This window comes from Neoarius graeffei, chromosome 9 (genome assembly GCF_027579695.1).
Source record: "Neoarius graeffei isolate fNeoGra1 chromosome 9, fNeoGra1.pri, whole genome shotgun sequence".
In the NCBI taxonomy this organism is placed as follows: Eukaryota; Metazoa; Chordata; class Actinopteri; order Siluriformes; family Ariidae; genus Neoarius; species Neoarius graeffei.
Genome location: NC_083577.1, coordinates 75,039,449 through 75,066,660, shown reverse-complemented (window position 1 = coordinate 75,066,660; position 27,212 = coordinate 75,039,449). Strand labels below are relative to the sequence as shown.

The window sequence follows — 27,212 nt, the reverse complement described above, 5'->3', positions numbered from 1 at the left end:
CCGGCGTTTCCAGGCGTTTTAATGTAAACGGACAGTGCATCCGCGAAGAAAACGAGACAGATACGGTCTAATGTAAACTTGGCCTAAGATATTTGGTATACTCTATAAGGTGCCATAATGTTTCATGAAAAGTGATCGAAATTTTGTCATAAAAGTCATAAAATAGCAGCTTTTTCCATAACTTTGAGCTCCTGGTGCCACCATTAAACTTTTGCATTTTGTCAAAATATTTCACCCAGTGTGTTTTCTTACCAAAAGGAACATAAAAACAAAAATGCATCATGATCGTAGGAACTTTTCATTTTTAGGGGTCAACTGATGCACCCTAATATATATAATATAAAATGTGCGTGTACAGTCCCAGTCAAAAGTTCATAATAATGATTAAGTATGCCCAAGCTTTTGACTGATACTGTATACGTGCGTGTGTGTGTGTGTGTTAAATACCTGTGCAGTAAGTGATCCGTATTACTACTTCCTTCTTTGTTTTACAGAAAAGCCTCTTCACTAAACTGGCCTCATTACATAAAGGTTAAGTGAAACAATTGTTCCACTGAGGCTTTGGGAAAAGGTTAAATCAGATGGCTGTTGCAATGCTGTGGTGAGTGTGCCAGGCTTAGCAGAGGCCGTGTGTGTGTGTGTAGTGGTGCATCACTGTGTATGGGCTGCAGGCCAGGCCAAAGCACTGTTCTCTCCACTCTGAAGTGTAGCCAGAACCCTGTGGGTGAATTGTCATTAGTGAAATGGGAGAATCCACTCGACCAGGGGGTCCACTTTACACAGGCTTACACACGCCACACTACACTGCTCTCCTGTTCTCTCTGTGCTCCCTTACTCATCCACCGCTCTGCCTGCACTTTTGTCTCTCTTTGCAATAACAGGGGATTCTGTTATTTCAACTCGGTGGCCATCGCAGCCAAACTCCTCCAGCAGCGGCTGAATGTCAGCAAGATCTTGATAGTGGACTGGGTGAGTGTTTTCTCAAAGGTCTGACCAATAAAACAACCGAATGTCAATAATTAAACCAACTCGACGGTTAAGTTATTCCCCGAAATCGAGTCATACGTGAACTACGCGCCTCGTCGGCTATAAGCCATGCATGACGAGATTGAGTGGAATAACTGTTTTATTCTATCCACATTCAATGGATTTTTTTTTTTTTGCACATTCGATAAATAACTCTTTATGCAAAATGTCCGACAAAATCATTTCTGCTTAGAATCGAAACAAACGGGCGAAATCGCAGTAGCAATTTGTGAAAAATGCTATAATTCTTGAAAAATAAAAATAAACGTACGTTTTTACCATCAAATACTTTTATTCCATAGTTTGTTGCTTTTTTGTGTGTGTCTATTTTTGGGGTTTTGTTTTCGAGTTGAGTTTTTATTTCGTCCTCGGTTGGTTCAGCAACAGACGCCGCCATTTTCTTCTTCTTTAAGGTTTTTTGGCGGTTGACAAACCAACTTAAAGGCGCATTACCGCCACTGACTGGGCTGGAGTGAGAGTAGAACAGGAGATACTGGGGAGGAAAAAACCCAACTATATTCTTTTAGCTATTTCGGTTTCTTTTAAATACGATAACAAAGCTGCCATTTTGTTTTTCTCTACTCTTGGTATATGAGCTGATATCCTAGTATTTGAGGAGCCAGAGCGCATGATTGCTCATATCCAGTGAATGTGGATAGAACAACATCAGATACGCAGCATTGCTTCTTGAAAACTCAGTGGTCTCAGAATGTATTTACATCACCGCACAGAAGGAGTTGATTGGTTTTCTGTAACAGCAGCTCTGATAGCCGTGTCGTCTGCAATTCAGATCAGAGATTTATATTAATACGCTCATTCGAACACGCTATCATTTCTAATATTATTAAGATATCTGTTTTAAAGGAGGACTGTAGGCAGATTTTTTTATCATCAAAATTCTATTCGTCTCATTTTATTAAATATCGGAATGTGTTTTTGATCGCTATTTTGTCCCGGCTGTAGCAAGTTCTGAGTGTTTGAAATATGCTCTGTAATATATCAGTCCATATGTCAAAGCGACGGCCGTAAATGAGATTCGTTGAGACCTGTGCGAGATGTCGTAGGATGGAAGTAAAACGTACAGCGGAAATCAAAGCGACCGACATCTGCCAACGTTCTCAAAGACGCGCCCGCCCTCTTTCGAATGCTGACGTAATCAAGCCGGAAGTTTTGTTTGTTTTGATAGCAATCAGGAAAGTTTGAAAAAAGTACTCAATAATCGTCATTTAAACTCGTTTTTGTGCAATACTTCGTTTGGAAAACAATTTTCAAAATGGCGGTGCTGACACTTGACGTTTCGAAGTCTCGCACAAGTCTCATGAAGATCGCGCGGATAAGCGACGCCTGCCGTGGACCAAACGAACTAAATTCAACACGGCTAAAAACCAAATAGGCCGATAAGTATAATATTTAATTGCGATTAGTTGCCAATACGAGTCACGATATATTGTAAGGTTACTAAAACCGAAAACGTAATTGAATAACACGTTAATTAAGAAATAAAGCAAGTTTAAAAATGACTTCAGTTCTCCTTTAAAAGATGATGAAATCTATTCTGTGCTCACTGTAAAGCCACGTTCTGTCAAAACCCGAACCTATTTCATTCACTGTTCATAGTGGGTTAATATATTATACGTATGTAGGTCAGTGCGTGTCCCTCTCAGGCCTGTAGTGGCATGATATGGGCCGCGGTGTGCAGTAATCCTGCTGGCCAGACTCGACTGAGATCATTAAGGTCTCGGGATGCCTTTGAAATGCCGTTCATTTCCTCCTGTCTGTCACGCAGCACTTATGCCGGAGCAGTACACGGCATGACACACAGCACCTCAGATCAAAAGACACATGACGAGAGACCCAAAGCTATTAAACATTATGACCGTGAGCTCAGAATAGAATGTTTGTACATTTTTAATGTTATGAAAACGCGTCACACAATGTCTTTTCCAGCATAGCGTCTGATTTTGACATTATGCAAGCGACGGAATTTTTTCATGTTCGTACGATTATGTCCACGCGTTTTGTTTTCGTGACTGTGTATGTATTTGTGTTTATTGTAAACACTGAGTGATGACACCACGCTCTTCTTTTAGGACGTTCACCATGGCAACGGCACCCAGCAGGCTTTCTACAGTGACCCCAATGTGCTGTATCTGTCTCTGCATCGCTATGACGACGGGAACTTCTTTCCTGGCAGCGGCGCTCCTGATGAGGTCAGAACCACAGACGCAGCTGAGGCACCGACTCATCATGTCTCACAGACCGAGAAAAGAAGAATAATACTTCTCTCCATTTCATTTTCCTACACACACACACACACACACAACCTAGTCCTAGATCCCACTAGGCCCTTAAGCAGTATGTACAATAACAGCAGTGATAGTTCTAGCATCACAGCAGACGCGGAGGAGTTTGATATTAACATCAAACATTTGTGTAAATGTTAACATTGATGTTGCTTTTTAAATCAGCTGTACTTACTCAAAGCAAAATCTCATTTGCCATGCTGCTAGAAACATGGACACAGCACGCACTTTTATCTGCATCTTGGATTAAAGACAAAAACGCAACAGAATTTTTTTTATTTTTTATTTTTTAACTTTTCAGCAATTGCTTGCTGAATAAATGCAGGGGACTATATAGGGGGTGGCACGGTGGTGTAGTGGTTAGCGCTGTCGCCTCACAGCAAGAAGGTCCTGGGTTCGAGCCCCGGGGCCGGCGAGGGCCTTTCTGTGCGGAGTTTGCATGTTCTCCCCGTGTCCGCGTGGGTTTCCTCCGGGTGCTCCGGTTTCCCCCACAGTCCAAAGACATGCAGGTTAGGTTAACTGGTGGCTCTAAATTGACCGTAGGTGTGAATGTGAGTGTGAATGGTTGTCTGTGTCTATGTGTCAGCCCTGTGATGACCTGGCGACTTGTCCAGGGTGTACCCCGCCTTTTGCCCGTAGTCAGCTGGGATAGGCTCCAGCTTGCCTGCGACCCTGTAGAACAGGATAAAGCGGCTAGAGATAATGAGATGAGATAAATGCAGGGGTTTTTTTACCCCCCTAATCGCCCATTAAGACAGTTGCTCATTTTATGATACTTGTGTTTGAGCAGTCGCTGTCATTCAGTGCATCATTTATTCATTCATTCATCTTTAGGAACAACTTTATCCTGAATAAAGTCAGACTGGATTAAACAGGACATCAGATTATATCTGTACAACCTGCGCCATCTAAAAAGTTTTGGAGCAACACGTACAAAAAAATCGAATCTGAAACAGAAATCAGGTCTGAATCTCGGCTGTAGAAACTATACTCGGCCCTGATTCCTCTAACAATCACGTCGTTAATGTTTCTGAGTTCCTGAGAAAGTTCCTGCTGTTTCAGTTTTGTCATGAATCAGGATATTTGCATTGTAAGTGATTCCTTCTGGATCATAGAGGTTCCATGTTGTAACCAAAACTAAACCACATTTTTTTTTTTTTTTTTTTGAAGTCTGGGTCCAAAATGCTAAAATGTTCATCCTTGATTATTTTATTAGGTTTTTATTTTATTTTGCTGTATTAAAGACTGTGTGTGTCTGTGTTTGTGTACCAGGTGGGCTCGGGGCCTGGCGTGGGCTTCAACGTGAACATGGCCTTCACAGGTGGTCTGGAGCCTCCCATGGGAGACGTGGAATATCTGGCTGCCTTCCGGTAACTACCATTGTTGTTCTAGTTCTGATTTGTATTTTCATTTTAATATTTTATTTAGTTTTTAATGCTGTTTTGATGGACATGTTTATTGTTTAAGATTTGTATTAATTTTATAGTTCCAGTTTTAAGAATTTAAGCTCTGGGAGCAAATTGAAAGCTATGGAGTCGTTTTCAACACTAAACTAGAAAAATACAGCACTGTGCAAAAGTCTGAGGTAACTTTTTTTCTATACAAAGTTTGTTATAGATTTCTATTTTCTGACTTCTACATTATCGAGTCAGAACATTACAAAAGCATTTTAGAGTTCCAAACCTTTGTTTGTTTGTTTGTTTGTTTGTTTGTTTGTTTGTTTGTTTGTTTTTTCCAGCACACAATTAAGTCAGGGATTCCAGACGTCTGCTATTTAGCGGAATTCCGCTATTTTCTAGCGAAAGTGGGTTTTTTTTTTTTTAAATCTCTTGTATATCCATTAAAAATATGTTTAAGTAAAATGACCAGCAGAATACGTTCTGATTTGGTTTGCTTGTTTAGCGATGTTTTCGTCGGCTTCATTTGTTCTCGTTGACATTCGGGAACACTCGGAAGTTAAATTGATGTAAATACCGCGAGCAGTGTTGCCAGATTGCGCGGTTCTCCGCCCAGTTGGGGGGTTTCAAGTGCATTTTGGCGGGTTTTGAACATATTTTGGGCTGGAAAACGTCAGGAGTATCTGGCAACACTGACCGCGAGACTGTACGCGATAGAACAAGAAAACAATATGGCTGCGCCCATTTGCTAGAAAGCATGTTTTAACTCCGTTCGTGCTTTTGTTTCTAATGCGTTGAACTTAATTCAGAGCACTGCAGGAACATCAGAAAAGCAGAAGGAAAGATCAGAGAAACAAAAGCAGAGAAAACTGGAGGAAAGACAGAATGCACCCCAGAAAAGAGCATTAAATTCCTTTGCAGTGAAACCTTTCAAAAAGAGAAAGGTTTAAATCAAATATCTCCAGTATTTGCTGTACATATGTATATATCTAATATTACTGAATCATTGATTTCTGCTCGTATTCATGATTTTTGAAAAATGAATGTGGCTTATATTAGACTAGTTTTGACATTAACTTGAAACAAAAAAAATAAACAAATGAGATGAACTCTGGATATTATTGTTATAACAAAATCAGTGGAATATTTAGGCAAGTATATTCTTCAAAGCTACATTTTCGTCTAATTTTTATAATTTTTTTTTTTTGCCACTTATGTCATTTGATTACAAAATATGGCATCAAATAGATACACATTATGGTTAAATTCTGTTGCTTTTTTATGTTAAATCTATGTAAAAAATGTGTTCTAGAGCATCTTTAAATGTTAAAATCTCAACAGCTTCAGGCAGCCCCCTTGACCCCTGCTGATAGTTTCTCATCTCATTATCTCTAGCCGCTTTATCCTGTTCTACAGGGTCGCAGGCAAGCTGGAGCCTATCCCAGCTGACTACGGGCGAAAGGCGGGGTACACCCTGGACAAGTCGCCAGGTCATCACAGGGCCGACACATAGACACAGACAACCATTCACACTCACATTCACACCTACGGTCAATTTAGAGTCACCAGTTAACCTAACCTGCATGTCTTTGGACTGTGGGGGAAACCGGAGCACCCGGAGGAAACCCACGCGGACACGGGGAGAACATGCAAACTCCACACAGAAAGGGGCTCAAACCCAGACCTTCTTGCTGTGAGGCGACAGCGCTAACCACTAGCCTACACCACCGTGCGGCACGGTGATAGTTTCTTACATTCCTCTATTTTTTTCAATTACTGCTGGGATCCCTGTTACATGTTACAGAAAGAAAATGTTTGTATCTGAGCAGCATATTCCATAAGAGCTGACTTTTCAGATTAAAAAAGAAAACATAATGAAGGCTGCTGGGTTTTGGTGCAAAATGAAGAGGCGAGCATGACGGTCAAAGTGTCCAGAAGAACTGTGGCTGGTTCTGTAAGATGCTCAGTAAAACCTACAGATCATTTCCGCATAAAACTGCACTCACTGGACCTGAGACAACTATTATTATTATTTTATATTATTTTTTTTAAGCAAAGGGTCGTCTCACACCAAATATTGACTGTTCCATTTATTATGGCTTACTGCTTACTGTTTATAGTATTTTTTTTTTTTTAAAGGTTGAAACATTTCATTTCATTATTTCTTAAGTCATTTTTGGTCGACAGCATTGCTTTACATGTGCCCAAGACTTTTGCGCAGCACTGTATATATATATATATATATATTATTTACATTCTTTCTTTGTTTTATTTTAGTTATTTCCAGGTGGGTGGGTTGGTTGGTTTGTTTGTTTGTTTGTTTGTTTGTACATTATTTCATTTTCACTGACGATTTGTATGAACTATAATAACCTTGATAACAGTCCATTTCTCAGTGGCTAACTAGGTGTGATTTTTTTTTTTTTTTTAATATTTTCATTGTTATTCCTCTTTTGAGCACTCATGTCACTGCCAGTCTGCACTCTGAGTGTTTATTTAAGCCATGCATGCGTGGTGCAGGTTGAGAAAGTGTCCTGCTGTTAGACCCTTGGCAAACCCTTGCCCCTGCAGCCAGTGCACTACTGGAAGATGCAAGCAGACTTTACAGTGGTGCTTGAAAGTTTGTGAACCCTTTTTAGAATTTTCTATATTTCTGCATAAATATGACCTAAAACGAGATCAGATTTTCACACAAGTCCTAAAAGTAGATAAAGAGAACCCAGTTAAACAAATGAGACAAAAATATTATACTTGGTCATTTATTTATTGAGGAAAATGATCCAATATTACATATCTGTGAGTGGCAAAAGTATGTGAACCTTTGCTTTCAGTATCTGGTGTGACCCCCTTGTGCCGCAATAACTGCAACTAAACGTTTGCGGTAACTGTTGATCAGTCCTGCACACCGGCTTGGAGGAATTTTAGCCCGTTCCTCCGTACAGAACAGCTTCAACTCTGGGATGTTGGTGGGTTTCCTCACATGAACTGCTCGCTTCAGGTCCTTCCACAACATTTCCATTGGATTAAGGTCAGGGCTTTGACTTGGCCATTCCAAAACATTAACTTTATTCTTCTTTAACCATTCTTTGGTAGAATAACTTGTATGTTTAGGGTCGTTGTCTTGCTGCATGACCCACCTTCTCCTGAGATTCAGTTCATGGACAGATGTCCTGACATTTTCCTTTAGAATTCACTGGTATAATTCAGAATTCATTGTTCCATCAATGATGGCAAGCCGTCCTGGCCCAGATGCAGCAAAACAGGCCCAAACCATGATACTACCACCACCATGTTTCACAGATGGGATAAGGTTCTTATGCTGGAATTCAGTGTTTTCCTTTCTCCAAACATAACACTTCTCATTTAAACCAAAAAGTTCTATTTTGGTCTCATCCATCCACAAAACATTTTTCCAATAGCCTTCTGGCTTGTCCACGTGATCTTTGGCAAACTGCAGACGAGCAGCAATGTTCTTTTTGGAGAGCAGTGGCTTTCTCCTTGCAACCCTGCCATGCACACCATTGTTGTTCAGTGTTCTCCTGATGGTGGACTCATGAACATTAGCCAATGTGAGAGAGACCTTCAGTTGCTTAGAAGTTACCCTGGGGTCCTTTGTGACCTCGCCGACTATTCCACGCCTTGCTCTCGGAGTGATCTTTGTTGGTCGACCACTCCTGGGGAGGGTAACAATGGTCTTAAATTTCCTCCATTTGTACACAATCTGTCTGACTGTGGATTGGTGGAGTCCAAACTCTTTAGAGATGGTTTTGTAACCTTTTCCAGCCTGATGAGCATCAACAACGCTTTTTCTGAGGTCCTCAGAAATCTCCTTTGTTCGTGCCATGATACACTTCCACAAACATGTGTTGTGAAGATCAGACTTTGATAGATCCCTGTTCTTTAAATAAAACAGGGTGCCCACTCACACCTGATTGTCATCCCATTGATTGAAAACTGCTAATCCTAGAGGGTCACATACTTTTGCCACTCGCAGATATGTAATATTTGATCATTTTCCTCAATAAATAAATGACCAAGTATAATATTTTGGGCTCATTTGTTTAATTGGGTTCTCTTTATCTACTTTTAGGACTTGTGTGAAAATCTGATGATGTTTTCGGTCATATTTGTGCAGGAATATAGAAAATTCTAAAGGGTTCACAAACTTTCAAGCGCCACTGTACCTTCAACTTGTTGAAGTTACAGTTTGTCTCTTCTTTTACTTTGCATAAGCTTGATGTGTCCCTGAGCTTTCTCCTGCCTCCTACTCTGACGTCCAGAGAATATTGAAAGCAGCGGTGTCCATAACCCTGTTAAAACTTTCAAGTAGTGAGCAACTGAATGTATGCGTGAATTTTAAGGAAGGTAAAACAGAAAACGTATTGCACTCCTGCATGCAAATAATGGGAAGCTTCACAGAACCACTGCACTGACTCCATCCTGAAGAAGCAACTTAAGAAAATGTGCATGTTGCTTCAAACTTTCACACAGATTTTCAGCATCTAAGAGCGAGTAAAAGAAAGTTGGAGAAGAAAGCTTCCAAAACAATGTCTTGTAACAATTTGTTTAAGCACCGCCCCTCCGTTGGCCGGTCTCTTTTATCTGTGTACGGGGGCTGAAGCGAGTCTTTGAGGATGTGCCAGTAGGCCTGAGCCCCATTAGCTCTGGTGTCTGGGACTATTAATAACCCTCTCCCCCAAGAACGCCAGCACACGGCCTAGTTCAGACCTCTGCTTTGAAGGGGTCGATCCACAAAGAACACGTTCGCTCTGATCCTGCAGGTAGACGAGCGGTGTGACAAACAGCCCACAGCATGTCTGCGATGAACCTGGATGATCCGTGTTCTTGACCTCCCTCTCGGTGCTCCAATCAGCCTTTGGTCCTCTCTTCCAGTCTCTCGGGCACTGTAAATCTACCTGCAGCGCATCACTGATAAACAGCACAGTTTCACTCCGGCCTAAGCTCCGCACGCAGGGTCTAAGTGATGCCAGCTGCTTCACACACTGTATAACCCGGCGCTTTCTTCACTCAGGCCAGACATGTAGCTTCCCACAGCACACTTCTTACACTGAGTGGTCCTGCGCACACGTTATCTTCAGTCTGTTTATACCGTGTGCTGCTGGCATTTATCTCACTTTCGCTTGCACAGCAAAAGTCCCACAGAAATGCATTCCGTTCGGGTTACAAATGTCGGATCTGCCTTTCGTTACTTCTCATGTTTTTATTAGCCTTTTAGTTATTTATTTTCAGCACATGTGGATGTCTCAATGACTCCATATTTGCCACGACACAAGTAGGTAAGCCTAGCGCACATCCGCTAATTATGTATTCTACAGTACACAATCCTTTGATTTAAAAATGCTTACGCCATAGTACCATTGACTGTAATTACTAATATGGTGAATTATTGGAAGGAGTCTCCAGTCAGAGTTAACGCTGTAACTTTAAGCCTTCCAACATGAGAGAGTTTTCATGGCCGAAGCATTTGTGGTTTCTCAATAGCGTGACAAGCTACTTTTTTCTCATTAATTTCAAGAGGAAGAAACACTGTTAATGGTAACAGGAACTACATTGTTTTGCAGACTTTCCACTATTATAAATGTAGCTATAAATGGAACATCCGTCTGTTTTTTTCCGCTCATCCGAAGTCGGGTTGCGGTGGCAGCAGGGTATTTCAGGCGTCCTTCTCCCCAGCAACGCTTTCCAGTTCCTCCTGGGGGATCCCAAGGCGTTCCCAGGCCAGATGAGATATGTAATCTCTCCAGCGTGTTCTGGGTCTACCCCGAGGTCTCCTCCCAGTTGGACGTGCCCGGAAAACCGCCAAAAGAAGGTGCCCAGGAGGCATCCTAATCAGATGCCTGAACCACCTCAGCTGGCTCCTTTTGACATGAAGGAGCAGCGGCTCTACTCCGAGATCCCTCCGGATGTCTGAGCTCCTCACCCTACAGTATCTCTAAGGGTGAGCCCAGCCGCCCTACATAGAAAGCTCATTTCAGCCGCCTGCATCCGCAATCTCATCCTTTTGGTCACTACCCAAAGCTCGTGACTGTGGATGAGGGTTGGAACATAGATTGACTGGTAAATCAAAAGCTTTGCCTTTCGGCTCAGCTCCATCTTCACCACGACGGATCGGTACGACGTCCGCATTACTCGTTGACGCCGCGCCAATCCACCTGTCCATCTCGCGCTCCATTTTGCCATCACTCGTGAACAAGACCCCGAGATACTTGAACTCCTTCACTTGGGGCAGCAACCCAGTTCCAACCCGGAGGGAGCACTCCACCATTTTCCGGCAGAGAACTATGGCCTCTGACTTGGAGGTGCTGACTCTCATCCCAGCCGCTTCATTCTCGGCTGCAAACCGTTAGCATTTGCTAAGGCTTATACTAGACTAAGTGTTGAAACAATGATCTAACATTTGAAAAGAATCCATCTTGATCAAAAGATGGAAAAATATTATGGTGAGGAAATTTCAGGTAGTAGAATTTCTTTCCCAGTCGTCCCCTCCCCCCAGTTCCCACCTGCACTAGCTACTTGACCACCTGCTTCCTCCTGCACCCTTTTTATCCTGTTGCGTCGGGTTCCACATGCTCCAATGGAGTTTGGCAGTAATGCAGACCTCTACACTGAAAAGCTTGAAGTAAACAGCTGATGTATGATATTTGGGCTCTGTGCAGCGAGCAGCATTACTCTGTAACCCTAAGGGAATACGGCGTGTCATTGGCTGAGGAATATGAGGGATAACGTGTTGAAGCGTGAGTCAGGGTTAGTCGCAGGAGAACCAGTCTGCTGGAGCAGCAGTGTGTGGTACTGTGGTGTGGGACTCTCAGAAGCACACTTTGCTGAGCTGCTGGATGATTCAGGCCAAGTCCTTCCTGCCAGCCGCCACTCTTAAACTGGCACACAGCCCCATACAGTCAGCCCATTCATACTGATCATGGTACCCATAACACTGCAGCCTGGCCCGCTCTCCTCTTCGTCTCTCTCCCTGCTTCGTTTCTCTTCTCTGCTCCTCTGTTGTCTATTGTGCGATCTCCTCTCACTGGACGGTACAACTATACAGTCAAAAAACATAATTAGCTTGGATGAAAAGTAAGCAGTCGTGCAGTGTTTTGAAATGAAATAAAGTTTGTGCTTGTTGAACAGCCCGTTCTAGATTTAGTCCTCGGTTGCTATTATAATAACCTCCACTTTTCTGGGAAGGCTTACCACTAGATTTTGGGGTGTAACTGGGGTTTGCACTCATTCAACCACAAGCGCATTAGTAAGATCAGGTACTAATGTCTGGTGAGGAGGATTTGGTCTTCCGGTTCATCCCAGAGGTGTTCACTGGTGTTGAGGTCGGAGCTGTGTACAGGACACTCAGGATCTTCCAGACCAACCTCGGCAGATCATGTCTTTACGGACCTTGCTTTGTGCACAGGCGCATTGTCATGCTGGAACAGGTTCGTGCCCCTTTAATTCCAGTAAGTGCAGTTCTCCAGCATACAAAAACATCCTGTACAACTGTGTGCTTCCAACTTTGTGGCAACAGTTTGAGGAAGAACCGCATATGGGGGTGATGATCAGGCATCAAGTTTCTGGCCATATAGTGTACGTGTGTTTTTGGAGTTTTAATATGTAATGGTGAGAAGGTTAAATTTGCAAGGAATTGACATTTTTGGAATTCTGTTTCCCCCCACAACACCTTCAACGTATTTCTTTTACCAAGGGTTTCAATGTCGCACGTCAGTTTATTAAAGGAAAGTTCAGGAGTTGTTGCATTGGACTGTACCGTGTTGGAAAAGTAAATGCGCTTTTGCACTGACAGGTCTCTTCCTCCCTTCTGGCACTCCCTGACAACCCTGATCAGGTTTGAAATTACCGTTTTGAGACGTCTTCTAAATCAAATATAAATTGTAAATGCAATTGCTGGCTGTAGGCTGTAGTTGGCCTTGCATCCATGAAACACAGCAATAATCATGGGACACTAGTTGATAGTAGCCTGGGAAATCCCATGCTGCTTTGCACAATCGTTCCAATCTGAAAAGACAGCATGGAAACTATGGTCTAAAGGCTCGGCTGAGTTAGGGAGCCAATCAGAGAGTGGGGAGGGGTGGAAAGATGGTGACGCGTACTACTCGACAAACGGAAGCTTGTAGTTTATTTGGGACTGTTTACGGATCACATTTAACATGGCGGCGAGCGATACGAACCAAACTTTCGATCAAGCTTTAGACACTGTTCTGAATAGTTTAGAGCGAAAGTTTGTTTTAAAAAAAAGAAGAGCGTTTGGCGTTACAGTCTTTCATTGACACGAAGACAGATGCCTTTGCCTTGCTCCCGACAGGGTTTGGTAAAAGTCTCATTTACCAACTAGCCCCCTTAGTGGCTAAGCAGATGGGGTTTAGCCAAACCCCGGTCGTTGCGGTAGTCTCGTCACTGACTGCCTTGGTGGAAAACCAGGTAAAGGAGGCAGGCGATCTCGGGATTTCTGCGGCACAGCTTGGTCCAGAGCAGGAAAATGCTATCAAGAGTTGCCTCTTCGTCGTCTTCGTCGCTCTAACTACGTCACCGGGTACAACTGCCATGATTGGCCATGGGCTACGTATACGCCAAATGATAGACATTCGCAACGTCCAATAAACGGCCGTTGACAATCGTAAACCACACCTCCCCTACGAGAAATTCAATAGGCGGATTCCAGACCATATTTCACTTGCGATATGGTCTGGTGTTAACCAGACTAAGTTGATAGTAGACTGGTACCATGTTGTAATAACTTGTATTGAGGTTGGGCATTAAGCACGTCTGTCGTCAAAAATGTTGGTCCAGTGGTGCATTTGAACTTTGAACTGCACTTCCCTTCTCTCTCTTTCCATCAGTTTTCACTTCTCAGAGTAAACTTACTGAACATTAAACTAATTCATCACCCAGCGCTTCCCAAAGCTCCTCCAACTCAGAAATGAGGCTTATCTTCAGTCAGAAACCGCAAACAGATATATGCAACTCGTCACAGAAGTCAGTTCCCGTCTCCTGCCCAATAAGCTCCGTGAACATGACCAGGACAAAGCAGTAACTGAAAATAAATAAATGAATGAAGAAGGCTCACAGTTAGCAGCACTTTTCTGTCCAGGACAGGGGAGTTTGTTCAGAGAAACTCTCATTTTTTATACAATGCTCGGTTTAACGTTCTTCTTTTTGCTAATGCACTCAATCCACCACATGAAGGACTTGGCAATTATCTGATGCATTAAATCCATGTTTGGCGATATTTTTTTTATTTTTTTTGAGCTCCAGCCCGTTGAAGGAACCATCCCCCTGCCAAACTCTTCCTTGTTTTGCTCTCTCTTCTTCACTCCCACTGTCTCTCACTCTCTTTCTCACTACCCTGCCTCTCACATCATTCGCACAGCACTGCACCCTTCTCTGAACACTGATTTATCGCTCCCTTGAGACTGCAGAGGGAGAGCCCAGCAGTCCATATATCTTTCTTTTTTGTCTCTCTCTTCCTGCTCTCTTGCACTGTCCTTCCCGTCTCTCTCTCTCTTTCCATCAACTACCATCAGTTTTTAATTCATCTGTCTCTCTCTCTCTCTGTGCTCTTGGTAAATAATGCATTATTGCAGTAATGATAAAGTCTGAATGGAAAAATCTGTAACCCACCAAACAGATGAGAGGAACAGATAAATAAAGGCTGCTCTGGTGTAAACAACCAACATCTTTCTCTCTTTCTGTCTCCCTCCCACTGTTTCCCTTTCTCTGCATTTTTCTTATTTCCCCCTCAGCTGCGTTTTGTGGGCCGTGTGAGACAATGCGTGCCTTGCGGGCAGCACCTTCTTATTTAGCTACACTCAGTGCCACGTTGCATTTACAGGGGATCAAGCTTGAGATGAAGAAAGAGGGAGAAAAAAAGATAAGAAAATTGGCTCTAATGAAAACCAGAAGCCAAGGCATTCTCGCCATGAACTTGGAAAAGGAGAGGAGAATTGAAGTTAATTCAAACCAGCTCTCCGCAATGCCAGATGACAAGGCTTTGAAGTGTTTTCCCCCTTCTTTTCCTTTTAGGTCTTTCTTGACTTTTTTTTTTGTATAGGAGAGATTGGAAAAGCCTTTGAGCCTGACAGATAGCCCTGGATAGTATTAACCCTTCATGGGTCCTGGTGGTTTTACAAGTAGGCCCCATTGTTTCCTCTAACCACTACTGGCCTTCCTCTTTTTTGGGGAATTAGACAGAATTGTAAGGATGAATCACTTTTTGACAGCATATGGTCCCCTGTCCCGCTTCCACTTCTCGCAATTTGTCTCGGTGCGTTGCAGAAGAATCTGTAGAAGCCTTTTGCTAATTATCGCTCATAAATCTTCACCAACCATCTCTCATGATCCCGATGTCTTCTGCAGTGGATCAGCTGCTGTTTGGGTCTTCCATTGCGAGCATTTTCCTCTGCAAGACGTTCAGTAATGTGTAACCGGAGGTGGATTTCGTGCATTTATTTTTGGTGGAGCGGATGAAGCCTTAATGAGAAGGACCTTGGCGTGTTTCTTGTCAATGCCATGTGAAGAAGACCTTCTCAGATTCCAAAATGTGTGCGTTTAAAAGAGCATCTGTTTGGATCATTTACAAATTGGCCTGATCTCGATTTGGTGTAGTATCATCATATCCTGTAGATACAAAACCTTCTGTTGTCTTCCAACAAGTTGCTCCTGCCAAGGCGTGTTCCAGTTCTACACACTACGCTTCTCTGACTCGGACTCTTTCATATGTACTGCCACTAGCCATAAAAGAGAAGAGGTAGAAAGGCTGTTTCACTCTCCAATGGCTGTTTGGGCTCACTGCAGATTTCACAAAGGAGTTGATTGATGAGCCACGTCGAGTATTAGAACTGGTCCCAAACATCATGACCATCCAGGCCTAGAAACTGGTCCCAACCATCAGAATTTTAAAAAGGTTTCTTAGATGGGTTTAGCTCTTGCATCTTTCCAGTAGCCAATTTGTACATGTGGACCTTTAGCCCACTATATGGGTTTTTACTTTCATTTTTCCTCATTCGTGAATAACAACTCATTAGTTGTTAACATCAACCAAGCCTTCACGATAGATCACTAAAACACACTCAAAATCAAGGAATGCAAGTTTTATCAGGCTAGGTCAAGTCACGTTTATTTGTACAGCGCTTTTAACAACAGACATTGTCGCAAAGCAGCTTTACAAAAAATTAAAGACTTTAAACATATGAGCTCATTTTATCCCTAATAAATGTATTTATCCCTGATGAGCAAGCCTGTGGGGACGGTGGCAAGGAAAAACTTCCTCAGACGACATGAGGAAGAAACCTTGAAAGGAACCCGACTCAAAAGGGGAACCCATCCTCATCTGGGTAATAACAGGATAGTGTAATTATAAATAACTTGCTTCTATAAGTGTGTCCTATATAGTCACAAAGTACAACTGTGCAACCAGGAAGTTCATTACGGTTTTAGCATGAAGTCTATTTTGTTGAAGGTGGAGACTTGAATGCAAAACTGTTCATGGCAACTGTAGTCCTCAGCCATCATAGCAAAACTAAGTGTCCAGACCGTCTTCCAAGTACGACTTTCAACTGTCCATATGGGGCCGTCCTCCACAGGAGCGATGTGATGAGACTCCAGCCAGACGTAGGGCATCAGGATGGATCAGGCAGGTCCGAGGAGCAGAAGAGGTCAGCATCACTGTTGTTTCAGGATTGACATGTAACTCGACAGATAGAAAGAGAGACGGGGGGAGAGAAAACACAGGTTGTTTGGTATGCCTGGTGTCACTTAACAGTTAAGAGCAGTGTACATTGTGCACTGAGTGCAAGCAGGGACTTCGGCAAGACTAATCATGACAGCATAGCTAAAAGGGGAGAGCCAGAAGGTAACGCAGACATGAGGGAGCCCCGGGACATAATGCAGCCAGCCACTACACCGTCAACAAACCCGAGTGAATGAGCGAGAGTGGGGAGCTGACGGCATCCATACATCCCAGTTTAACAAAACACGATGCCTGAGGACCCTCCAGATCTACTCCTTTACCTAATAAAAAGTTATTAAGAAAAGGATTGACTAAAAAGATGTTTTCAGCCGAGACTGAAACACTGAGACTGTGTCCGAGTCCCGAACACTACTTGGAAGGCTGTTCCATAACTGTGAAGCTTTGTAAGAAAAGGCTCCGCCCCCTGATGTAGCCTTCACTATACGAGGTACCAACAGATAGCCTGCACCTTTTGATCCAAGTAGGCGTGGCGGGTCATAGAGGAGCAGAAGTTCGCTCGGGTACTGCGGCGCAAAATCATTCAGTGCTTTATAGGTCAATAGTAGTATTTTTTATAATCAGTACGAAATTTGATTGGGAGCCAGCGCAGTGTGGAAAAGACAGGGGTGATGTGGTCATATCTTCTAGTTCTAGTAAGGACTCTTGCTGCTGCATTTGGAAGCTTGTTTATGCACGTAAGCCTAGGTCACAACCGGACGTACGATTTTTTGGCGTTTCCCAAATCGCTGCAATTTTTTTTTCATGGAGAAAGACGCACGTTGGCTGTAAGTTTGTCTTGCAACCTGAAAAAAACATAAGCACCCGTAGAGTTTGTTTGACATGACAAAGAACCTCTGCGGACGGTCTACGGCTCGAAAATCAGCACGTCACACACGCGCCCTCCGTGCGTTTCTTGCGTTTTTTGCACGTAGACCGGCCGTAGGAGCACGTACGGCCGGTTGCGACCGAGGCTTTATTGGAACATCCAGACAGTAAGGCGTTACAATAATCCAACCTGGAGGTAACAAAAGCGTGAACTAGTTTTTCTGCATCATGTTGTGACGTTATATTTCTTATCTTAGCAATATTTCTGAGATGAAAGAAAGCTATCTGGGTAATGTTATCGATATGAGTTTCAAACGAAAGACTGGAGTCAGTGATCACAGTGATTGCTAGGTGACCTAATAATTTGCCAAAAATATCTTTCTTGGTAAAAGACTCAAAGGAGGAGGCACTTTACGCTTTGGGAAATGAGGGAAAATTCCACATGAATTTCAGGATAACTGATGGGAAAGCATACTGATGGTAATTGTGTTATGACTAAGATGGGGTGGTGTCTTCTTTTTTTTTTTTTTTGGGTAAAGGGCTTTGACGTTTTCTGATAAGTTCTTGGGAAAGAGAGGAAAGCCCATATGCTGTAAATGCATGTTCCTTTGGCCCTGGGAAAGCCACTGAGAGCGGCACAGTCTGTTCTTTTAGCACTGCTGTCAGGGTACTGGCCTACAATAACCACTAAACACAGTGGGATACTGACAGTTGCCATTAATCCTGTCTCAGAAATGAGCCTGGAAAAAGTCCAAAGAGAACTGTCCTTTTTTTATTTTATTTCTTATGGCGTATTCACACCTACGTTGTTTGGTCCAGACCAAACGAACCAAATTTCCCTTGGTCCGGTCCTTTTGGGTTGGTCTGAATACAAACCACCGAACTCTGGTCCGGACCAAACAAGCGGACCGAGACCGAGCCGCAAGGTCGGACTCGGTCCGGACCAAAGGAACCCTGGTGCGGATCTTTTGGAGGTGTGAAAGCAGACCGGACCTAATCCGACAGTTTTGCTTTTTTGTACCTCGGGAGCTTCCGTCGTTTGTCGAGCATTATGGGAAACAGTGTCTTGACACTCCACCGCAAAGCGCAAACACTGTTTCGGTTGTCAAGGGAACCTTACAACAGTCGTTCAGTCATTCAGACCAGTGGTAGGCTAGACTACAGAGTACAAAAAATGAGTAGGGGGCAAACGTGGGCCGAGGAAGAAACGCGTACCCTTGTGGATATATGGGCAGATGTCCACATATCTGAGCTTTTGGAGAGAACACACAAAAATGCCGACGTGTTTGCTGTATTCAGTGAGAAAATGAAGGAGAAGGGGTTCACGCGCTCCCCAGAACAATGTCGGCTAAAAGTGAAGAAACTCCGTCAGACCTACATTAAAATCAGGGACGTTCTTTCAAAAAGTGGCGGTACCAGCGACGCAAAAAAGAAATTCATCTATTGCGTGAAGAGCCAGAACTGTCACAACATGATGTGCGCTCATCAGCGCTGTCCTCCGTAGCCGCCTTGCCCTTTGTCGTCGTCGTTGATAAATTACTTGTACAACAGCATAGCAATCGCACAATTGTGAAAACAGTAAAAACTGGAAAAAACATATAGCTTTGATGACATTAAAAAGAATAACAGCACGGAAAGCCTCCAGGACTACTTTTGAACTTAACGCTTTGTGCGCGTGTCGTCTCTGACCAATAGCTGAACGACCTCAGGGCGCGTGGCTTTGTTGACGGTCCGCTTACTAAAATGTACAGTGTGAAAGCGAACCGCACCAAAATGAAAAAATAAAAAAAACATTTGGTTCGGACCAAAGCGAGTGAACTATCCTGGTCTGAATACACCCTTAGTTCACACTTCTCGGTTATTGTTGAAATGCTTCAGTATTGAATCATCGGGTTACGATAATGCCAATCAAGAAAAATGGAGCACCTTTCCAAGTTCCTATTTCTAGTATTTCCGAATGCTGCGTTATGTATTTAAACATATTTAAAGCAGCACACCCACTAGTTTCTGGTGGGAACATTAATGGGCCTTTTTAAGACTTAGCGAGGACCCTGACTGTGTGTTGGGAAGGATGACGGAGTGTGTTCCAGACTGATGAGGGGGTCTGGATGAACGCTTAGTGATTAATTAATGCTATTCTCTTTGACTTTACATGGCACGCTTTTTCATAATGAGCCTACTCTTCAAGAGGCAAGTTGGGCAGAAAATGCTGGTGGATTGACACAGTATCACTTCTGCTGGTTTGTGTGTTTTGCATTTCGATCTCACTCAAGGTTAGATAGACTATTGGAAGTTTTGTAAGACGTGTTTTCGAAGCACTGAGGGTCCTGACGGGCTGCATTCAAGGATGCTGAACCCAATCCTGGATTCTTTCTCCTGTGGACAGTCACACACAGGTCTGAAAGACCAGGGAGAAGAGGGTTAAAAAAGGTGTTTGGGATCTGCGAAGTGTGAGAGGCACATGGGCTCTGTGAGGGTCACAGCCTCCTTTGATTTATCGTCATTACTTATCCGTGTGGTCCAGACGATAAGTCATCCCCGTTCTGTTCAGTTCAGTTCATTTTGCTTAGAATCAGGAGCAAAGCGACAGCCTGAGTAAAAGTCCGCTGACAGTTAGCATAGACCCAGGACTCCCACTCGGCGGTTCGTAAATCTCCGTATTCCCAATATAATTACCAGAGCTCTTTTTTCTTCTTCCCAGATCAGACAGTGCATGATTCATACATGTGCTTTAATGCAGAATTTCCACACTCATCACCGAGAGACCGTGGCTTACAGTAGAGCACTGCAAGTTTTGGTGGGGGGTCCGTCGAGGGAATGTGATGACGTGAACAATTTTGATGGGTGCGTGGCGCTAGCGGGTCTCGCTGAGAACATCAAAGTGAGGCAGCAGGCTCGGTACCCACTTGGCTGCTGGCGCTCGGAGTCTCGACTCCAGGTTTGTGGCAGCCGTCAGCATGCCTGTGGGCTGCATGTAAAGCATCAAAGCTTTTGTGTATGGTGCTCCAGATGCAGGAGAAACACAGCCAGGCTTTGCTGTGGCTGCACAAGCAAAGCGTAGCGTCAGCGAGTGTCACCTGTGGCCGAAAGTCTGCCTGAGGCGGCAAAGAGATGGAGACTGAGACTTCTTTCCTGCTAATGAATACATTTTTCCTTGTTTCTAGAGCTGTCTAAAATATTGACCTAAGACCATGGTCAGTCAACACTTTTCTGAGCGGCTGTTGTGAGACTGAATTTTTTTTGTAGGCACAAAACAAGCCAAAACATGCAATGACCAGAGTCACTGTTGACTATGAAAATATTATTAAGTATTTTCAGCTTGGAGGGCTGTGATTCTCTGACCAACACTTCTGAAAACCACTATACTCAACATATTCATTGGTCTACCCACTGGGAACCTCTCACCCACTCTTTCCTTATTTTCATCAGTCCTTCTTAGTGCCATCAATATGCAAATAGGTACAGCCTGGTAGAGTCACAATAGAAACTTCCCTAACTTGAGGATCCCAAAAGTCCGGTTGGAGATGTAAATGGTATTGGGCTGTGCTACAGTTACAACCCCGATTCCAAAAAAGTTGGGACAAAGTACAAATTGTAAATAAAAACGGAATGCAATGATGTGGAAGTTTCAAAATTCCATATTTTATTCAGAATAGAATGTAGATGACATATCAAATGTTTAAACTGAGAAAATGTATCATTTAAAGAGAAAAATTAGGTGATTTTAAATTTCATGACAACAACACATCTCAAAAAAGTTGGGACAAGGCCATGTTTCCCACTGTGAGACATCCCCTTTTCTCTTTACAACAGTCTGTAAACGTCTGGGGACTGAGGAGACAAGTTGCTCAAGTTTAGGGATAGGAATGTTAGCCCATTCTTGTCCAATGTAGGATTCTAGTTGCTCAACTGTCTTAGGTCTTTTTTGTCGTATCTTCCGTTTTATGATGCGCCAAATGTTTTCTATGGGTGAAAGATCTGGACTGCAGGCTGGCCAGTTCAGTACCCGGACCCTTCTTCTACGCAGCCATGATGCTGTAATTGATGCAGTATGTGGTTTAGCATTGTCATGTTGGAAAATGCAAGGTCTTCCCTGAAAGAGACGTCGTCTGGATGGGAGCATATGTTGCTCTAGAACCTGGATATACCTTTCAGCATTGATGGTGTCTTTCCAGATGTGTAAGCTGCCCATGCCACACGCACTAATGCAACCCCATACCATCAGAGATGCAGGCTTCTGAACTGAGCGCTGATCACAACTTGGGTCGTCCTTCTCCTCCTTAGTCCGAATGACACGGCGTCCCTGATTTCCAAAAAGAACTTCAAATTTTGATTCGTCTGACCACAGAACAGTTTTCCACTTTGCCACAGTCCATTTTAAATGAGCCTCGGCCCAGAGAAGACGTCTGCGCTTCTGGATCATGTTTAGATACGGCTTCTTCTTTGAACTATAGAGTTTTAGCTCGCAATGGCGGATGGCACGGTGAATTGTGTTCACAGATAATGTTCTCTGGAAATATTCCTGAGCCCATTTTGTGATTTCCAATACAGAAGCATGCCTGTATGTGATGCAGTGCCGTCTAAGGGCCCGAAGATCACGGGCACCCAGTATGGTTTTCCGGCCTTGACCCTTACGCACAGAGATTCTTCCAGATTCTCTGAATCTTTTGATGATATTATGCACTGTAGATGATGATTTGTTCAAACTCTTTGCAATTTTACACTGTTGAACTCCTTTCTGATATTGCTCCACTATTTGTCGGCGCAGAATTAGGGGGATTGGTGATCCTCTTCCCATCTTTACTTCTGAGGGCCGCTGCCACTCCAAGATGCTCTTTTTATACCCAGTCATGTTAATGACCTATTGCCAATTGACCTAATGAGTTGCAATTTGGTCCTCCAGCTGTTCCTTTTTTGTACCTTTAACTTTTCCAGCCTCTTATTGCCCCGTCCCAACTTTTTTGAGATGTATTGCTCACTTTCGACATTTGATATGTTGTCTATGTTCTATTGTGAACACAATATCAGTTTTTGAGATTTGTAAATTATTGCATTCCATTTTTATTTACAATTTGTACTTTGTCCCAACTTTTTTGGAATCGGGGTTGTACAAACTATACAAAGGGGATCTAAAGCATGAGGCTTGACTGGACCTCATAGTCATGCGGTATTTGTTTATATTTGGAGGCTACTTTGCAAAATTTGCCGAGTCTTTGTTTTTGGTAATAATATACAAGTTCAGATATAAATCCATAAATCTGGACTTGTTGTAATGTTTGTAGGCTGCTGTTTCATAGTAAATCATGCAGGGGAACTTTGCGCATAAAAAGAGCCCTGAAACCACACATAGGAAATTGGTATAAAAGTATTGCATCATTAATATGCAGTTATTATATCCATAATAGGTGTTATTTGTGGCACACAACCTTTTTACTCAGGTCAAAAGCACGGTTCGTACGGTACATTAGATACCCATTTAACCTGAAAAGGACCTAAACTACTGAGTGGGATCAGTTCGAACCTCAGAGGTGGTGTGGTGTGCTGCTCAGTCTGTTCCACTGACATAACTTTTTGCTTTTAGGAGTTTGTTACTCGAAAGATTCTTTATCTAAAAGTGTGTTTGTTTCAGTATTGATGAAAAAAAAAAAGTGTTTAACAAGGTGAGTGATTTTCCGTTGGGGTCCCATAACTCTGAGATTTGTTGCAAAAATATTTCAACAAGTTCGTCGCGTCTTTGTGTGTCTATCTTTGCCTATCTGTACGTTTGCATGCTTGTCTCAGATGTCTGCCATAATTAAGAATATAACTCTTTCTTACGAATTGTAGATAACTAGTGAACCTGTTAGTTATCGAGTTACTGAGATGTCTGATGCTTATCTGTCCACACAGAACAACAGACAGTCCAGCGGATACAGAGGGAACTGACATTGTCTAGTTGTTTACTTTTGAAAATAGTCCAGTGGCTGTTCTGGTCATAATACGCGTTACCAATAACTGCTTTTATCTTCGTGTTTTGTGTTTGAATCCTTAGGCAAAGTGTCATTTCTTGATGTAGTTTGGACAGAAACTGCTCGCAGCTTAGTAATAAATGTATCACAGAAATTTCTGAAATGAGAGATTGTGAGCTGAGTTCTGGAATGTAGATAAGCTATAAATATTCTCAAGTTCTGTAGCAATAGTGTAAAATATTTCTGTTTTTTTTAATGTTCTCTATGTACTTAAATGTCTCATTTTAAAATTAACTTGATAATATCATGTAAATATATGATTTCTATTCACATAAAGTTAGTATGTGGAAAAAAAATACAGATGTTATAATGGACTTAAGTGATACGGATATGTTTTGGGGTTTTTTTTTTACGTTTTTACATGCGATATTTATTTAGCATTTCCTTTTTTTGGTGAAAATGGTGACATTACAACAAGTAAAAATAATTTGTTTGGGATGGAAATAAAGGGTTAATGCTGAGAAACCAGACTTGGCGAATTTTGCAAAGTAGGTTACATACGCTCCCTGACTATCAGTCGTATCAGGAGCCAGATCTCCGGCACCAGCCCCATACATCCAAGCACCATGATCCGGAGGTCAGCGAAGTAAAGTGCGTAACAGTTGCTCCAAACTACGTGTAGTATTAACCATTGCTGCTAATACATCACGCTCACATTTACATCTGAACCATCGCTGTAGCTACAGCAGCCAAGCTACATGAACCAAATCAAATAAACTACCTATGTGACATGAATCCAAGCTGCACGAACAATAACTGGTATTACATGTACTTAAACATCTTTGACCGTTATAGAACAGGATTGTGTTCCCCAAAACAAAAATAAGGCCAAGATTTGACTAGTCAAATCAGAATGAGGTGGATAGATTGTTGGAGGATACGTAATGTTTTAAGAATACACTGAAGACCATGACGGGTATTTACAGACCGACTTCAGCTGCGGTACTTGCGGACAGGTTTCAGCTGTGCAAGACCTACCCACATCTAAAGAAAAGCAACACAAAGCCAGCCTATAATCTGCCTACACCTACACTGCAGCGGCGAGCTGTGCTCCAACCAGATCCTCGGAGAGAACTCTGACTCCAGCCCCACCAAACCCCAGGCAGATCCAGTTCCTCTCCAGCTGCAGGTCGGCCAGTGAAATGCAGCATCGTAATGGCGCTTAATATAGCCTCACAGCTGGCTCTGCTTCAGGGACACTGGAACCAGCCAGCCAGAGGTTATAGTCATAAGCGCAGTCATAATATCCTCCTGCCCAGGCGATACGCACGTCTCATGCTGGCGTGTGCTCTGATATTCCTTACCCCGTGATAACATTCACTATGCTTTATGACACGAGACTCTGACAGGGAAGCATACGTTTATGAACTTTTATTAAAGTTCTGGAGTGAGAGAGGACTGATGGGAGCATTTTAATGCCATATGCTGTGCTCAGTCACTCTGTCATCGGGTCAGCACTGCACGCTGGGCGAGTCGAGCCGAGCCGAGGAGCTGAGTGCAGTGCAGTGGCTCTGGGCTAGGAATCACAACCTCACCACAAAATGGGCCATTAAACCCACAGTCCTTCTATAAATCACACACTGATGCTGAGTATGTAACTTGAAATCAGTGTAAGTTTCCCGCTCCTCCTTCAGAACATGGCTGTGTGTATGCTACAGGCCAAAAGTATGGGAACCAACTAGAGATTTGCTAGAAACTGGAGTCAGCGGTAGATTGAGATTCTAGATGATGGTCGAAATTAGTTAATCCACAGTTGATACAAATTACGAGGTTAACTTATGTTGGTGTTTGTGCAGTAACTGGTGCAGATCGATGAAGAATAAAATGGGCATCATATTCATATTCAACCACCTTAAAGGAACAGTCCACCGTACTTACATAATGAAATATGCTCTTATCTGAATTGAGACGAGCTGCTCCGTACCTCTCCGAGCTTTGCGCGACCTCCCAGTCAGTCAGACGTGCTGTCACTCCTGTTAGCAATGTAGCTAGGCTCAGTATGGCCAATGGTATTTTTTGGGGCTGTAGTTAGATGCGACCAAACTCTTCCACGTTTTTCCTGTTTACATAGGTTTATATGACCAGTGATATGAAACAAGTTCAGTTACACAAATTGAAACGTAGCGATTTTCTATGCTATGGAAAGTCCGCACTATAATGACAGGCGTACTAACACCTTCTGCTCGCTTCGACAGCGCATTGATGCGGAGCTCAGATATCAATGCACTGCCGAAGCACGCAGAAGGTGTTAGTACGCCTGTCATTATAGTGCGGACTTTCCATAGCATAGAAAATCGCTACGTTTCAATTTGTGTAACTGAACTTGTTTCATATCACTGGTCATATAAACCTATGTAAACAGGAAAAACGCGGAAGAGTTTGGTCGCATCTAACTACAGCCCCAAAAAATACCATTGGCCATGCTGAGCCTAGCTACATTGCTAACAGGAGTGACAGCGCGTCTGACTGCGTCTGACTGACTAGAAGGTCGCGCAAAGCTCGGAGAGGTACGGAGCAGCTCGTCTCAATTCAGATAAGAGCATATTTCATTATGGAAGTACGGTGGACTGTTCCTTTAAAGTACAAGACAGGAGCTCTGTCAAATCCATACAACAAAATGAAGAAGAGCCATCATCATCATTGTCTTCTTTTCCCTTGTCCAACGCTGTTGTCAGGTCAAGGTCCGTGTGGACCCTATTGATCCACATGGCTTATTAACTGGAGCATAGTTTTACACCGGATGCCCTTCCTGCCACAACCCTCCCATTTCTGGGCTTGGGAAACAACCATTCACACCTGTGGACAATTTAGAGTAGCCAGTTAATCTAACTGTGGAGGAAACCCACGCAGACACGGGGAGAACATGCAAACTCCCAACAGAAAGGCCCCCGTCGGCCACTGGGCTCCAACCCAGAACCTTCTTGCTGTGAAGCGACAGTACTAACCACTACACCATCGTACCACCCAAGTGAAGAAGAGCTAGTTTGGAGAAATTGTGTAACGTGAGTGGTTTTGTTAATGGAGCTTTTAATAAGATTTTTTTAAAAAAAACGCAGCTCTTGTTTGGGCAATCAGGTTTTGTTTTGGTTTTTTGGGGTTGGGTTTTTTTGTAAACTTGTTCTTTTTGTGTTATTACAGATATGTGGTAGCTCAAATAATAAACTGAAGGGTCTTCATGTATTTTGCCTTAACTTGTGACTCCATGTAATTTTTCATCTGAACCGAAAAGAGGGGGTTAAATCATTTATGATTGCATTTGTTCGTGTATGTTATGATGCATGGATTTGAGAACGCTCCTCTCTTGTACTGCAGAGTGGTTGAATATGTTGCCTGTTTTACCATTATCATCCAGTGGTTTTATTTTTTATTTATATATATATATATATATATATATATATATATATATATATATATATATATATATATTAGTGCTGTCAAGCGATTAAAATATTTAATCGCGATTAATGTCGCGACTGTCATAGTTAACTCGCGATTAATCGCAATTTAATCGCACATTTTTGTCACATGAAAAACCATTGTAATTCTCTTATCAGCATAAAGTGAATGGGCTTGCTCACCGTTCGAACTACGGGGGTACTCCGGGGATCCGAGATCCCCTGAAACAGACATGAGATCCCTTGAAAACATGATTTGGGAAATGTTGGGGGGGGGGTCTCTAAAATATTGGCAAAATGATGTTTATTGACATAGCAATCGTGTGTAACGGGAAGCATTTGCATATCCGAAGTGAGCGCACGATGGAGATCCGCGCTCTGAGACAAGCGCAAGCACCCCCCCAAGGGAAAAAAAGGGACCCCCCAAAAATATCGGCATAGTTCGAACACTGGTTGTACCATTTTTTTTTTTTTTTTTTTTTTTTTTATTGCAGAGCATAACACAT

At 42.9% G+C, this 27,212-nt stretch overlaps 1 protein-coding gene across 5 annotated transcripts in view; it reads left to right on the top strand.

The window, feature by feature from the left end:
• The window catches only part of hdac4 (histone deacetylase 4), a 588,646-nt gene that overhangs the window by 531,981 nt on the left and 29,453 nt on the right, over positions 1 to 27,212 (top strand). For all 5 annotated transcript variants that reach the window (XM_060930285.1, XM_060930286.1, XM_060930288.1 and 2 more), the window contains 3 exons: positions 882 to 969; positions 3,117 to 3,236; positions 4,602 to 4,699. In XM_060930285.1, the coding sequence (XP_060786268.1) occupies positions 882 to 969; positions 3,117 to 3,236; positions 4,602 to 4,699 (306 nt within the window). The remainder of the gene's footprint in view (positions 1 to 881; positions 970 to 3,116; positions 3,237 to 4,601; positions 4,700 to 27,212) is intronic.